The sequence below is a fragment of the Citrus clementina genome, unplaced genomic scaffold (assembly GCF_000493195.1).
Source record: "Citrus clementina cultivar Clemenules unplaced genomic scaffold, Citrus_clementina_v1.0 scaffold_1, whole genome shotgun sequence".
In the NCBI taxonomy this organism is placed as follows: Eukaryota; Viridiplantae; Streptophyta; class Magnoliopsida; order Sapindales; family Rutaceae; genus Citrus; species Citrus x clementina.
This window is the reverse complement of record NW_006263303.1, coordinates 25,430,519-25,444,999: the sequence shown is the minus strand read 5'-3', so window position 1 is coordinate 25,444,999 and position 14,481 is coordinate 25,430,519. Positions and strand designations below refer to the sequence as shown.

Sequence of the window (14,481 nt, the reverse complement as noted above, 5' to 3'; positions counted from 1 at the left end):
TCCTCGGTTCTGAGAAAAGTTAAAATAACCATTCTTCACTGCTCGCTTGACTTTGCAATCTCCTCAGTTTGCATTTTCCAGTCTCTGGTCAGTGGCCACACACCGTCTCAGCATCGTTCATTTACCTAAAGTACGAAAAACAACTCATTAGAAAAATAAAATTTTTCTTCCTTTTTCTTTTTTGTTTTCTTGCTTCTGCCTGTCGCCTGAAAAATTAGTAACCACTGTTGTCCTTACATGTGCTTCTATCTTCATCATTAGTCACATAAAAATATTAAAAGGAGAAAGGAAGAGGGAAAGAAAAAAAAAAAGAAGCACATCTCTATCCGATTGAGCTACTCTATTGGTTTTTTTCCATTTGGATCCATATTTGCTCAAAGCATCTAGTCACTTTCTCTTTCACTATCTTTTTCTTGGTGGGTTCTCTGTGAATGGCAAAACTTTCCGGCGAGTAGCTTCTTGTATATTCTGGTAAGCACACTCACTCATGTTCCACTGTTCGGATTTTAAAAGTTTTTTTTTGTTGTTGTTTATTTGGCGCGAATTTAACTTTACTTTTACAAAAAGCTAAACGTATTTTTAGACAAAACGATTACCTAGCCTTGACTCTGGGCTGAAAGGCTACCTGATGGCAACAGTTATAAAGTTTAAGTTTCTAGTTTGTTTCTACTCAATCTATATTGAATCGTAGCAAATCTTCTTGTGGTGTTTTGATGTGCTATCAGGGTTTTATTGATGGATGCTGAGGAGAAAGCTGCTGTTAAGGGTGGTGAGATAAGCATGTCGGAGAAGAAAAATGTTAATGGAAGTGAAGTTGTGATCAAAATCTCAAGCGACGAATCGCCAAAAGATAATGTAGACGCCAGAAATTCAAAAGGGTCTTCTTCGGAAGCAACAACAGAACCAGTTACTGCTGGTTTTGCGGCGAAATCGGTGCCAGCGAGTAGCCCTTCGCCTGAAATTAGATTTGCTTCAAGCCCAAATAAGCCACCAAAAATTCCTACCACAAATGAGGCCGCTACCCTGGCTCGAAGAAGGTCACTTGCAAGGTCAGTTTACTCGAAACCCAAGTCAAGATTTGGAGAACCATCTTACATTGATGATAATGCGTTTGATGAGCATGTTGATTTATCACGCCGAGATCAAGTTGGGGTGAATTCACCTTATAGGACTTCGTTTAGTAGAGCATCACCTAATAGCAAGTCGGGTTTGAGTGCGAGGACCAACTCTATTACACCAAAAACACCGTTGATGGCATCTCCTCGAGGACCAGGAGAGGATGATGAGGAGATTTACAAGAAAGTTAAATTGATTAAAGAACAGCGCAATAAGGTGAAACCTATCGTGTTGATTGAGTGGATTTTTTTTGCGTGCACTGTTGGGTGTTTAGTTGCTAGTTTGACTTGGGATGAATTGGAAAAATCTGTGATTTGGGGGCTGGAAGTTTGGAAATGGTGTTTACTTGTGTTAGTGATATTTTCTGGCATGTTGGTGACTAATTGGGTTATGCATTTCATTGTTTTCTTGATCGAGAAGAACTTCTTGCTAAGGAAGAAGGTCCTTTATTTTGTTCATGGTTTGAAGAAGATTGTTAAGGTTTTTATATGGCTGGCTCTGGTGCTTATTACTTGGGTCTTGTTGTTTGATCATGGGGTCAAACGTTCTAAGCTTGCAACCAAGATCCTGGATTATATAAGTTGGACTCTTGTTACAATTCAGATTGGGGCGTTTCTATGGCTGTTGAAGACTTTGTTGCTAAAGATCTTGGCTTCAAATTTCCACGTCACTAGGTTCTTTGATAGAATTCAAGAATCTGTCTTTCATCAGTATGTTCTTCAGACCCTTTCAGGGCCTGCACTCATTGAAGAGGCTGAGAGGGTTGGCAGATCACCAAGCTTTGGTCAACTGAGTATCAAGAATAAGAAAAAGGGTAAAGAATCAGAAAAAACAAAGATTATTGATATGGGAAAGGTGCATAAAATGAAGCAAGAGAAGGTTTCAATGTGGACAATGAAGGTGTTGGTTGATGCAGTCATGAATTCAGGGCTGTCGACTATCTCCAATGCATTAGATGAAAGCATAGAGGATGGAGGTGAACAAGCCGATAAGGAAATCACCAGTGAGATGGAAGCAAGAGCTGCTGCCTTCTACATTTTTAGGAATGTTGCTCAGCATGATAGCAAGTGATATTTTTTCCCCCAATTTTTGTGGTTTTTTCACTGTTCTGGTGTTCTTTTCCCCTTCTGTATATGCATATATGTATCCTAAAAATTTAATCTTTATGGATAGGTACATCGAGGAGGAAGACCTCTTAAGATTTATGATTAAGGAGGAGGTGGATCTTGTGTTTCCTCTCATTGAAGGATGGGACAAAGGACAAATTGATAGGAAGGCTCTGACAGACTGGGTGGTAAGATCACTTATGTACTTGGTGAAATTCAATCCTTGTTTGTTAATTCTCGTGGTTATTTTAGCTCCATGAACCCAAATGACAGCACTTGTCTAATCCCACTTGTCGGTGTTAAGATTGAGTTAAAATTATGCAACCAAGAAACTGTCACATTATACACTTTATTTCTTGATAACATGTACTCTAGTTGACCGCTGATAAGACATGGATGAAAAAGAGAATTTAGTAATACACTACTTGCTTTCTCTGCTGTGACTTGAAATTTGAAAACCCTCAAAGAAAAGAGAACTCTGACTTCTCAAGTTTATCAAGTCTATTCTTGTATGGCCAGCTTTGAAATTAATCTCTGTTTCGTTTGCTGAGTTTCTTTTAGTAACATCTAGTATTGTAAATGTATCTTTTAATTTATGTGCAGGTGAAGGTTTACAATGATCGAAAAGCACTTGCACATGCTTTAACTGATACAAAAACTGCTGTGAAGCAATTGGACAAGCTAGTGACAGCAATTGTTGTAGTTGTGACCATTATTGTGTGGCTCCTTTTAATGGGAATTGCGACAACAAAAGTTATTGTCTTCCTCTCTTCACAATTTGTGGCTGCGGCTTTTGTGTTTGGAACCACCTGCAGGACTATATTTGAAGCGATCATATTTGTATTTGTGATGCATCCATTTGATGTTGGGGACCGTTGTGTTGTTGATGGCGTTCCAGTTAGATTTTCAAAACTCTCTTATTTCTTTTGTTATGAATGTTCAACCAACTCCTACTAATAATATATGATGATTTGCAGTTGTTGGTCGAAGAAATGAACATATTGACAACGATTTTTCTGAAGCTTAGCAACGAAAAGATAAGCTATCCCAATTCAGTTTTGGCTACAAAGCCCATCAGCAATTATAATAGAAGTCCGGATATGAGTGATACAGTCGAATTCTCAATTGCTTTTGCGACACCAATTGAGAAAATTGGCATGCTGAAAGAAAGAATAAAGCTGTAAGTTGACTGTAGCCCCATTCCTCAGTGTTCTTTGCAAACTGAAAATTGTTTTTTCTCCTTGAATTTTGAGATTTTGCATGTGTTTGGTCAGGTATCTGGAGAATAATTCCCTACATTGGTATCCTAACCATTCTGTAGTGGTGAAAGAAATTGAGAATGTGAACAAGATAAAGATAGCTCTCTATTGTAATCACACGATGAACTTCCAAGAATTCGGAGAGAAGAACAATCGAAGAAGCGCATTGATCACTGAATTAAAGAAATTTTTTGAAGAACTAGAGATAAACTACAGTCTACTGCCCCAACAAGTTCATCTTCACCATATTGGGACAGAATCGGCAACTTTGACCGGCAAATGACCGATTCTCATAAAGTAGAACAGTGGATTTGCGCATTAAGGTTTTGCTTAGCGCCTCCTTCCTTGCCCAAATCTATGTCTCATTTCTATCTTTATTTGGTGTTGCATTATGTATGATGAAGATTTAGGATGATCTTGTAATGGAAAAGGTTAAATTAGCACAATAATAGATTTACAAGTGAAAGAGGACCCTCCAATTTCACACTCATTTGGATTTTGGAACTACAAAGAGAAATGAAATTGAAGAATCAGATTGTCACAAAATATTAGAAGAGAAATTGGATTAATATTCAAGATGATGACATGTTGAAAGGTGTATTACTAATTAACTTGGATAGGGTAAAATCGTAAACGAATGAGGAATAGGAGGATGGAAAGTGAAAATTTTCTTTTTGTTTTTATGTTCTCAGTAATTGTAATTTAATCTCATCTCCACCCATTTGAGGGGAGATTTGTTTCCAAGCCTTACCATCTACAACCGCAAGAGAATTTTAGGAAATAACTCTCAACCCCACTCACTCTTATTGTTACTATTTATAAAGGGTGGTCAATTTGGCCGTATTGTATAAGAAAGAGCCACGAAAATCTCTTAAGGCTTTGTAATTTGTACAAAATGAGGAGTTAAAGGTAACATTTTGGGTGTAAATGGTGATAATTTGCCCTCCATTTTATCTTATCAACTCTCACTCCTTTGTTAATTCCACTACAAATTTTAAGGCAATCTTTATCTCTCAATTTATGTTATGTAATTCCCACTTAACTCTCATTATAATTTTTATCCTTTTTTCATGCACTCCACCGTATAAAACTTTAAAAATTTCCTTAGAAAAAGGAAATGCTTGAAAATTATTGGAATGGATTAAGAAACGAAACGGAACATTAACAGTTTTCACCTTGAGAATGGAATTGAAAGGTCCTCTCGGTATGTTTCTCTACCTCTGTTATTGAAAACATGAATGACATATTCGAAAAAATGATTAAAATATCATCATGAAGAATTTCTTTTAATCTAGCTATTGGATCTTCCAATCTAACTTCTATTTATAATTTATTATGATATTTAATTAGAGTAAAGTTTAAATTAGATTTTAGAGGGTTGTTAACTTTAAACATTGGCATACTTTGCAATTTAGCGACTGAAGAAAAGGAAGAGAAAGTGTTAGACGAGAATGCGATGGTTAGGAGGAAAGAAAAAATAATTAATTTTTTAATTAAAAAATTTATTGTACTAAATTAATGTAATCCTGACCGTTAGTAGGCATTAAATCTGAGAGTAAAATTTTGGCACTCATCCCATTAGATATTAGTAAAAGTCATAAAATGTAAGTGTTAATAGTTGGTGCGTAGACTAGTGACCAAATGTCAATGCCAGCATATAAATTTATATATAATTATATATGTGGTAGACAATTTTCATTGATATCTTTCACCTAGAACAGTATACTGCGACCACTAGTAATCCCTCTATGACCACTTGGGATCACATAAAACAAGAAGGGCTACCAAAAATTATGTTTTCAGCGTTAACCATTCAACGCTCAAGTTAATTTATTGAGTTTACAACAAAAATAAATATGGTGTTTAGGTTTTAGTCAGTGATGGATAAGAAAAAGTGAGAGATTTCCTAAATGAAAAGAGCAAGGAAAAGATTCTTGTAAGAAAAGGTCACCTTAGAGAGAGAAAAAGGAAAAGAAAACTTTACGGTATTTCAATTTTCTAAGGGTTTTATAGAGGCGAGAGTCCTCTTTCCCCTAGGCTGAGAAGTGATTGTTAGAGGATCAGGTTCAATCCCTAATTTTTCAAGGAAACTGATGAGATAATTTTGACGGAATCTATCATCGGGTTAACTTAATTTAAACATCCCCCATATAAATTCTCCTCACATTTTATCTTCTGATAGTTAACTGCTTGTAAATTCATGTCTTAGGGGGTCATTTTGTGAGGATTAATAGGAATAAACCAACAAGATTACCTGCTTGTTGTTCATTTGCCTTTGATCTATAATGAGGAGAATGCAAATTAATGTGAGGGAAACATCTAATCGTGGTCTCATAGTTTTATCCCCCAAATGGGGGATAAAACTATCATTGAGTTAACTCAATTTAAAGATCCCCCATAGAAATTCTCCTCACATTTTATCTTCTGACAGCCAACTACTCGTAAATTCATGTCTTTGGGGGTCATTTTGTGAGGATTAATAGGAATAAACCATCAAGATTACCTGCTTGTTGTTCCTTTGCCTTTGATTTATAATGAGAAGAATGCGAATTAATGTGAGGGAAACATCTAATTGTGGTCCCATAATTTTATCCCCCAAATGGGGTGTACTTAAAAATTTCATATTTTTTTAAGCAATTTTACATAAAAGACAAAATGGATAACAATATAAAAGTAATTAGTCGAAGCAAAATAAAATGAGATGATAAATATCAGCATTTTTTAGTCTTTAAAAAAAATGACGATGATGATGACAATAATAAAATAATATAGGCTAAAAATCATAACAGATGGGTGCTTGTGAGCATTACAATATTTAATATTTTGAGTGAAGTTATTGGCACCGCTTTGTTATCCTCGCATAATGTTACATTTAAGGATAAATATGAATTTAATTTAATACATTTAGATTTTTTTTTTCTATACAAATTACTTGCATTTATAATCGATTCTTTTTTTTAACTTGTCACTTCTTATTGTTCTTTTTTTTTTGTTTTATCTCTTACTAATTAAATATGTTTGTACTTTCAAATTGTTATTCAAAATATGTGTAATTTGTGTTAATGATTGACATTAAAAAATTTACCACCCATGAAACTTTTTAATTTATGTGTAGGATAACAATGAGATTGCAAAAGAAAAGCAAAATAACAAAATACTATTTTATATTTTACCAGTAGAAAAATAATAAAGTACTACTTTGAATTTTAACAATAAAAAATTAAGTTGAAAAATAAAAATGTTTCATTTTTTAAAGGATATTTTTGAAATTTAAAAGGAATAACTAAAAAAATCTCCAGACTCTTAGAATTTTAGTTATAATAGCCCCTTGCCCTTAGGCCCCCCACCATGGTCATTATCATAAGAGGCAATTTTCTTTTTCAAGTGATAATATTTGAACCCCTCAATTTGTCTCATCAGCCCCCACTTCTTAATTAACCCGTTATAAGTTTTTTAATCTCTAATTTAGTGTGATTAGTTATATCTTCTCATACTTCACACAATCACACTCATGTCTAAGTGATTAACCAATAATAAAGTTCACTTTAATTTTTACACTTGCTGTTATATTAATATCAATTCCTTATTTCTTGCAAAATTATTGATCAATTACAAAGGTCATAAATTTTTTTTATAAAAAAAAAGAAAAAAGAAACTAAGCACTTATGGTGCCACGGCCACCAATATCACAACTAGAACTTGATCTCTTTTGAGTTCAGTTACGTCCTATTTATGATCTTGAGATTCGATTTTTGAGCCCTCTTACGCTCTATTTAATAAAACCATAAATTCGAATAATGTGCTCACAATAGCCTGCTTTGTTAGTCCTCACCTCATCGCTAGTTGGAAAAATGGTATTACAATGATCTAGTTTTCCCGCTCATTGGCTGCTTAAAGGATGCAATTGGTTCATTAACAAACCTATGGGTGACCAAAATACCTCTACCTCTACTCTTTTGACATCCTCTTCAACTTGAAGAAGAGCGTCACAGAATCCATTCGGGATTCTACTAAGCAATTTTGAGCTTCAATCCTTCAGGTTGACAACTGCAACGAGCAGTCAGCAGTGGTAGCCTACTAAAAATGGCTACTTGTAAAGTCCAAGCTCTATCAGTCTCTGGTCGATTCCATGATAGGAACTGCCATTTCACCTCCTCTTTTACTTGATAAGGGTAAATTAGGGATTGTAATAGTTATTTATTAAGAGAGATTATTTTAAAAAATTTTTATGGGGTTCGTTTAGAAATGGGGGATGATGAGATAAATTAAGGGGGTGAATTGTCACCACGTTTTTTCTTTTCGTGCTAATGATTTTCGGAAGCCTTTTTATTGTGGGCCTAGGCCCATCCTTTTAATTACAGTCGTCTACACTTCTTCTAAGTTATAGGCAACGAGTCACACAAATCATGCCCGCTCTTGGTTTACACGCAATTCGGCTCATGTTTACGGACGAAAAATTCTCTGACAGTGAGAACTTAACTGAGCTTTTGGAAGGATCTTTTAAAACTACTAATTTTTTTTTCAAAATATCTCCAATCCCAAAATTTTATATAAAACTTCGTATTTTTCAATTAAATAATAAAATAAAATAACCAATACACTTAAAAATTGTAAAAAATTATTAACTGCTCAATAATGAATAAATCATATAATATATTATTTAAAATAAAAATATTGGAATGATTATCATCATTCATTATCATTAGTTATTAAATACGAATAGTGTAAATTTGTGCTTCCTTTATCATTAAGCTGTCAACCACTGTAAATTTGTAAATCTTAGTCATGATGGATGTGTATTTGGAGTACTGTGTATTATATTCATGAATCATGGCATCATATCGAGCATGGGCACATGACATTCCAATTACGAGAAACACAAAACACAATGTCATACTAGTTTATTTTTAAACAATATCTACTATAAAAAGGACGTAGCAAGTCTAGTTGGCTTCTTGAAATTCGTTTGAATATTAATAAAATATGGTTCTAAAATCACATTGCACAATGCTTCTTAATCCATCGATCACCGTCTTTTTATTATTATTATTATTTTTCAATTAATCGACTAATACAGCCAACCTTAGAGCTGTCTCAAAATATGAACTCTTGTCTGTTACACTTTCCGAAGCTCTTGGTTTCGCTACCATTTTCAGGTTTGTTCAATGCTCATTATTTAAAGGGATTAAAATTCAATGTTCAACTTTTTTGTTTCTTAACATTAAATTAATGATGAAGATTTATTTTGAGTTTTTATTTTTTTTTATTTTTCTTACCAAATAATTATTGATTCAATACTCAACAAAAACTCAGCTCACCACTGAATTCTTATTTTATCCAAAGAACAAGGTATTTTACAAAATATATTTTTCTTTTTCTTCATTTTATAAATATTTTTTTTAAAAAAAATTTCTTATCTCCGTACATCTATGACCGCCTGAAAAATAATGACCAACATTATTAATTATGGCGCCACACGTGCTTGAATGTATCATTGTCGAGTAAAACATGTCACCATCCGAATCAGCTACCCGTGGCTTCTCGTTCATAGTATTCTTGCTTTGTTGTTTACTTTTTTGAATCCATCATTGTTCAGACTTTGTCTGTGCATTTACTCTCTATATCTTTGTTGGGGTTCTCTCTTAATGGCCAGAGCTTAACGGGCAGAGTGTATTCTGGTAAGCTCAATCAAGGCTCAGATCATCTTCTACCGTGTTATGATTTTAAACTTTGTACTTTGGCGCGAAAGTAGCTTTACTTTTATTAAATGACTAGTAACAAGCTTGCGTTTTTTTCCTAATATATACTATCAGGGTGTTACTGATGGATGCTAATGCTAAGAAGAAGGCTGTTAATAGTGGCGAAATAAGCATATCAGAGAAGAAAATTTCGAATGGAAGTGAAGTTGTAATCAAAATTGCAAGTGAAGAATCTCCAAGTGTGTCAACAGAAAAGGTTACAAACGGTTTCGAGTCCAATTCAGTGCCACCGGTGAGTTGCCCTTCACCAGAGCCTGAGGGTGCAAGATTTACTCGAAGCCATACAAAGCCACCCAAAATCCCCACCACAAATGATGCTGTCCTCATTCGAAGGAGGTCACTTGCAAGGTCAGTGTACTCGAAACCCAAGTCAAGATTTGGGGAGCCTTCTTATAATGATCCTAATATGATTGTAGAGGATGATGATTCAGCATTGTCAGAACAATTGGGAGGGAATTCTTTAAGTAGAACATCGTGTAATACTAGCAAGAGATCTATTTCAAGTTCTAGGACTAACTCAATTGCCACGAAAATGTCATCGATTGCTTCGGATGATGAGGAAGAGATTTACAATAAAGTTGAATTGATTAAAGAGAAGCGAAAGAGGATGACACCTATGGATTTGATTCAGTGGGTTGCTTTCTTGTGCAATGTGGGTTGCTTAATAGTAAGTTTGACTGTGAACAAATGGGAAAATTTTATGATTTGGGGATTGGAGATCTGGAAGTGGTGTGTGCTTGTGTTGGTTATATTTTGTGGCATGTTAGTGACTAATTGGTTTATGCATGTTATTGTGTTTGTGATCGAAACAAACTTTTTGTTAAGGAAGAAAGTGCTCTATTTTGTTCATGGTTTGAAGAAAAGTGTCCAGGTTTTTATTTGGTTGGCTCTGGTTCTTGTTACTTGGGTCTTGTTGTTTAATCATGGTGTCAAGCGATCAGAAGTTGCAACCAAGGTTCTGCATTATATTACCTGGACTCTTGTTGCTTTTCTCATCGGAGCATTCCTCTGGCTGCTGAAGACTCTGTCGCTAAAGATCTTGGCTTCAAATTTCCATGTCAATCGATTCTTTGATAGAATTCAAGAATCTGTCTTTCATCAGTATGTTCTCCAGACTCTTTCGGGGCCTCCGCTTATTGAGGAGGATGAGAGGGTTGGCAGAGCACCGAGCTTTGGTCAATTGAGTATCAGGAGTAACAAAAAGGGTAAAGAAGCAAAGGAAACAAAGATTATTGATATGGGAAAGGTGCATAAAATGAAGCAAGAGAAGGTTTCAACTTGGACCATGAAGTTGTTGGTTGATGCAATCATGAATTCAAGGCTCTCCACAATCTCCAATACGTTAGATGAAAGTGTAAATGAAGGTGAACATGCGGATATGGAAATCACCAATGAGATGGAAGCAAAAGCTGCTGCCTACTACATTTTTAGGAATGTTGCTCAGCACGGTAGCAAGTGAGATATTTCCCCCATTTTGTTGTGCTGTTATTCTTTTCTCCTTTCCCTGTATGTATATATATCCTGAATTTTTTTTCACTTTATTGATAGGTACATTGAGGAGGAAGACCTCTTACGATTTATGATCAAGGAGGAGGTGGATCTCGTGTTCCCACTAATCGAAGGATGGGAGAATGGACGAATTGATAAGAAGGCTCTAACAAACTGGGTGGTAAGATCTCTTTTTTATCCATTTTTTGTTAATGCTTTCAGCTTCATCAATGTGTATGACTGCATTTGTCTAAACTAATTTTGAGTGTTAGACTGAGTACCTTGATAAGAAACCGTCATATTAGTCACTGTATTTCTTGAGAAGAAAGTACTCTAGTTAACAGAAACTTGCGTGAAATTTGACAGCTGACAGAACAAAATGAATTTCAGCTTCTCCAGGGTATCAAGTCTATTTTGCTTCGAAGTGTAGTAATTCGTGTGGTCCAAGTTTATGACATCCATTCTTATGTTCCAGGGATAGAGAAACTCTGTTCCATTAGTAGAGATTCTTTCAGTAGCAAAGACTGTTTGTGTATTCATCTTTTAAATTTTTTGCAGTTGAAAGTTTACAAAGATCGAAAAGCACTGGGACATGCTCTAGATGACACAAAAACTGCTGTAAAGCAATTGAACAAGCTAGTGACAGGGATCCTGATTGTTGTGACCATTCTCGTGTGGCTCCTTTTAAGTGAGATTGCAACAACAAAAGTTATTGTCGTCCTCTCAACGCAACTTGTGGCAGCGACTTTTATGATCGGGCACACCTGCAAGACTATATTTGAGGCCGTCATATTCGTATTTGTGATGCATCCATTTGATGTTGGTGACCTTTGCGTTGTTGACGGCATTCCGGTAACTTCTTTGAAACTGTCTTATATCTTTTCTTATCAATGTTCAGCTAATTTCTGACTAAAATATTGTGACTTGAAGTTGTTGGTCGAAGAAATGAACATTTTAACAACGATCTTCCTGAAGCTTGACAACGAAAAGATAAGCTATCCAAATTCGGTTTTGGCTACAAAGTCAATCAGCAATTATAATAGAAGTCCGGATATGGGTGATACAGTTGAATTCTCAATTGCTTTTGTTACACCGGTTGAGAGGATTGCAATGCTGAAAGAGAAGATCAAGCAGTAAGCTGACTGTGACCCCATTCCTAATTTTTTTGATGCAGATTGATAATATTGTTGATTATGAACCGCTTTCTTGTACCGGGGTGTTTGATTTCGCACGCTTGAGTTCCCAGAAACTACTTGATTTAGGTCTAAGTTATGATCTCATTTTTTTTTAAAATTAAGTTTGGACATTTTAATTTTTCCTTTGTTTTGTCAGGTATTTAGAGAACACTCCCCAGCATTGGCATCCGGAGCACAGCGTGGTTGTGAAGGAAATTGAGAATGTGAACAAGATAAAGTTCGCTCTGTATTGCAATCACACAATGAACTTCCAAGAATTTGGAGAGAAGAACAGACGGAGAACTGAACTAATGATTGAATTGAAGAGAATTTTTGAAGAACTAAACATAGAGTATAATCTCCTGCCCCAAAAAGTTCATCTTGGCAATCCTGGGATGCAATCAACAATCTTGACCGGCAAATGATCGTTTCTTATTGCCCAAGAATGCTTTCATAGTACAAGTAAGTGACGTAAGTTTGAAAATTTTTGAAGTATAAATCCATTCCTGCTTTAGCCATGAGTACAACAGTGGATTTTTTTCTTGGGAAGACGTTTGGTTTTTTGTTTTGCCCGAACTGCATTATTAAATGAACCGTAATCCATGTTGTAGGGTTTTATAGACATTTGATTTGATGTTCTATTATTATGTTTGTGTCCTATTATTATTTTTGTGCTCATAATCTCATGGCAAATTTTATGTAAATGGTTCCTTGTTTGAATTATTATAAATTAATTAGAGTAATGATACAACCACAAACTCTTGTACAAACTTATTTTGTACAAACTGACGTGGCATTAATTCATTGGTTGAATGAAAATATAAATTAATAAAAACAAATTATGTGGGCCAAGTGATATTTAATTCAACCAATCTTATCATGCCACGTCAGTTTGTACAAAATAAGTTTGTACAAGAGTTTGTGGCTGTATCATTACTCAATTAATTATTGCATAGTTCATGGGTGAGCCCAGCATAGCAATCTACTGACATTACAAATTATTTATAGCACATTCGGAGATTTATCGGCTGTGCTAGTATTATAGGTGAGATCAATCTCACACTTCAAAATATTTAACAAAGGAGAGTAATGGGAACTTGTTCTCCAATGTTGGGAAAAGAAATCTTGATTTAACATTTCATAAGATGAACCAAAGGGTGGAATAATTTGCACCCTAAATTATACTTTAAACACCTCATATGATAAAATTTCAAAGTTAATTTTTACTTTGCACAATTTTTTTAAATGTTAAAATTAGTCTCAATTAAATTTTATATGACTAAATATTTCTATATTCCAGTTTTTACACCCATACAAAAAAAAAAAAAAAAAATTCATCATATCTCAACCTATTCTTTATTAAAGAGAAGAGAGAATTAGAGGAATATCACTTAATTCTCTAATTTTTTAATTGATAATGAAACTTCTCTTTAAAAAGAATATATATTTCCTTTATTAATTTAAGGTGTTCATTTTTCAAAAGAGAACTTTCTCTCTTAATTACAAAATTACATCTATTCTTAATCCCAAGACAATGAAAAGAGAATACGTTGTTATTGTTATTATTTAGTATTTTTATTATTCGTATTTTTACTATTTTATTATTTTTATTATTATTGTTGTTGTTGCTGTCATCAATAATACTAAGAGAACAATTCATTTTAATTTTTAAATAAAGTAAATATATCAATGAAAATATAACATATTTCAATTCCGATCCCATTGTATTCCAATTCCAACCAAGTATATTTTAAAATACAAACAACCTTACTCTTAACTAAACTATGGACGATTTATCATCTTGTAGTATTTTTAAAATAAAATATATAGATAAAAAAACAATCTCCACAACCAAAAGTAGAAAAAAATAAAATTGTTGAATCCTCACAAGTTTATGATAACTACTCAACTTAGGCAATCAGGCTTGAGTTTTTTTATGTAATAATTTTACACTGCAGATTAAAGACCCAAATATGTAAAATGTATTACGTAAGACACTGCAAAAAGATATCTTATGTATTGATTTCGAGCACATTCATTCATCTTGTCTTTGCCTTGTGTAGTAGTGACGTCTAGACTTTTCTTAAACACTAATATTAAGCTTGAGCTTGGAGTGATAATTCTAGTCTTTTGAGTTAAACTGATGATTATCATGGTATGATATTAGAATCACATTTTTGTCTGTAAAGCCACTTTACCTTGAGCAGAGTGGTGGATTACAATTTTCATAATGTAATTTAAATATCAATAAAAAATTTGATTGTATAATACATACCAATAATTAAAAAAGAAAAAGAAGAAGAAAAAAGGCTCTTGTATGTAAATATATGTCATGTCTTTCTTTCTATTCTTATTCTTGGTAAATCGGGGATATAATTATTGACCAAAGAAAGCATTATTATTAAAGCCACACGATGAGGAAAAATAATAGTGGTACTGCGGTAGCTTCTTGACAATTCAGCATTTCAGCTTCAAGAGAAATCCACGTCAATCAAGAAACTCAATCCAGGAGGATAAGCTTATCCTCCAAACGCAGGTTTAGAATTTGCCACGTAGGATTACGTGCGACCGACACGCG

General features: G+C 34.2%; 2 protein-coding genes across 3 annotated transcripts; both read left to right on the top strand.

Annotated features, from left to right (window-relative positions):
• LOC18055318 (mechanosensitive ion channel protein 10) lies at positions 1-3,985 on the top strand. The gene is made up of 6 exons (XM_006452958.2): positions 1-471; positions 726-2,183; positions 2,290-2,410; positions 2,826-3,119; positions 3,200-3,402; positions 3,497-3,985. Exons 2-6 carry the CDS (start codon positions 736-738, stop codon positions 3,762-3,764), a joined length of 2,334 nt encoding a protein of 777 aa, XP_006453021.1. The 5' UTR covers positions 1-471; positions 726-735; the 3' UTR covers positions 3,765-3,985.
• Positions 3,986-9,090: 5,105 nt separating this feature from the next.
• Positions 9,091-12,455, top strand: LOC18055317 (mechanosensitive ion channel protein 10). Of its 2 annotated transcripts, XM_024178195.1 has the most exons (6): positions 9,091-9,159; positions 9,295-10,695; positions 10,789-10,909; positions 11,287-11,580; positions 11,659-11,861; positions 12,061-12,455. In XM_024178195.1, exons 2-6 carry the CDS (start codon positions 9,305-9,307, stop codon positions 12,326-12,328), a joined length of 2,277 nt encoding a protein of 758 aa, XP_024033963.1. In that variant the 5' UTR covers positions 9,091-9,159; positions 9,295-9,304; the 3' UTR covers positions 12,329-12,455. The 2 variants fall into 2 exon arrangements, with proteins under 2 accessions (XP_024033963.1, XP_006453017.2); XM_006452954.2 differs by lacking the exon at positions 9,091-9,159 and having other exon boundaries at positions 9,294-10,695.
• The last annotated feature ends 2,026 nt before the right edge of the window (positions 12,456-14,481 follow it).

What these genes read in the sequence shown, in the direction of transcription:
- LOC18055318 (XM_006452958.2), top strand. Translation starts at nt 736, where the DNA reads ATGGATGCTGAGGAGAAAGCTGCTGTTAAGGGTGGTGAGATAAGCATG. An exon ending in GTTGCTCAGCATGATAGCAA is followed by an intron (nt 2,184 to 2,289) that starts GTGATATTTTTT and finishes CTTTATGGATAG; the next exon opens with GTACATCGAGGAGGAAGACC. An exon ending in GTGTTGTTGATGGCGTTCCA is followed by an intron (nt 3,120 to 3,199) that starts GTTAGATTTTCA and finishes GATGATTTGCAG; the next exon opens with TTGTTGGTCGAAGAAATGAA.
- LOC18055317 (XM_024178195.1), top strand. Translation starts at nt 9,305, where the DNA reads ATGGATGCTAATGCTAAGAAGAAGGCTGTTAATAGTGGCGAAATAAGC. An exon ending in AGGCTCTAACAAACTGGGTG is followed by an intron (nt 10,910 to 11,286) that starts GTAAGATCTCTT and finishes AATTTTTTGCAG; the next exon opens with TTGAAAGTTTACAAAGATCG. An exon ending in GCGTTGTTGACGGCATTCCG is followed by an intron (nt 11,581 to 11,658) that starts GTAACTTCTTTG and finishes TGTGACTTGAAG; the next exon opens with TTGTTGGTCGAAGAAATGAA.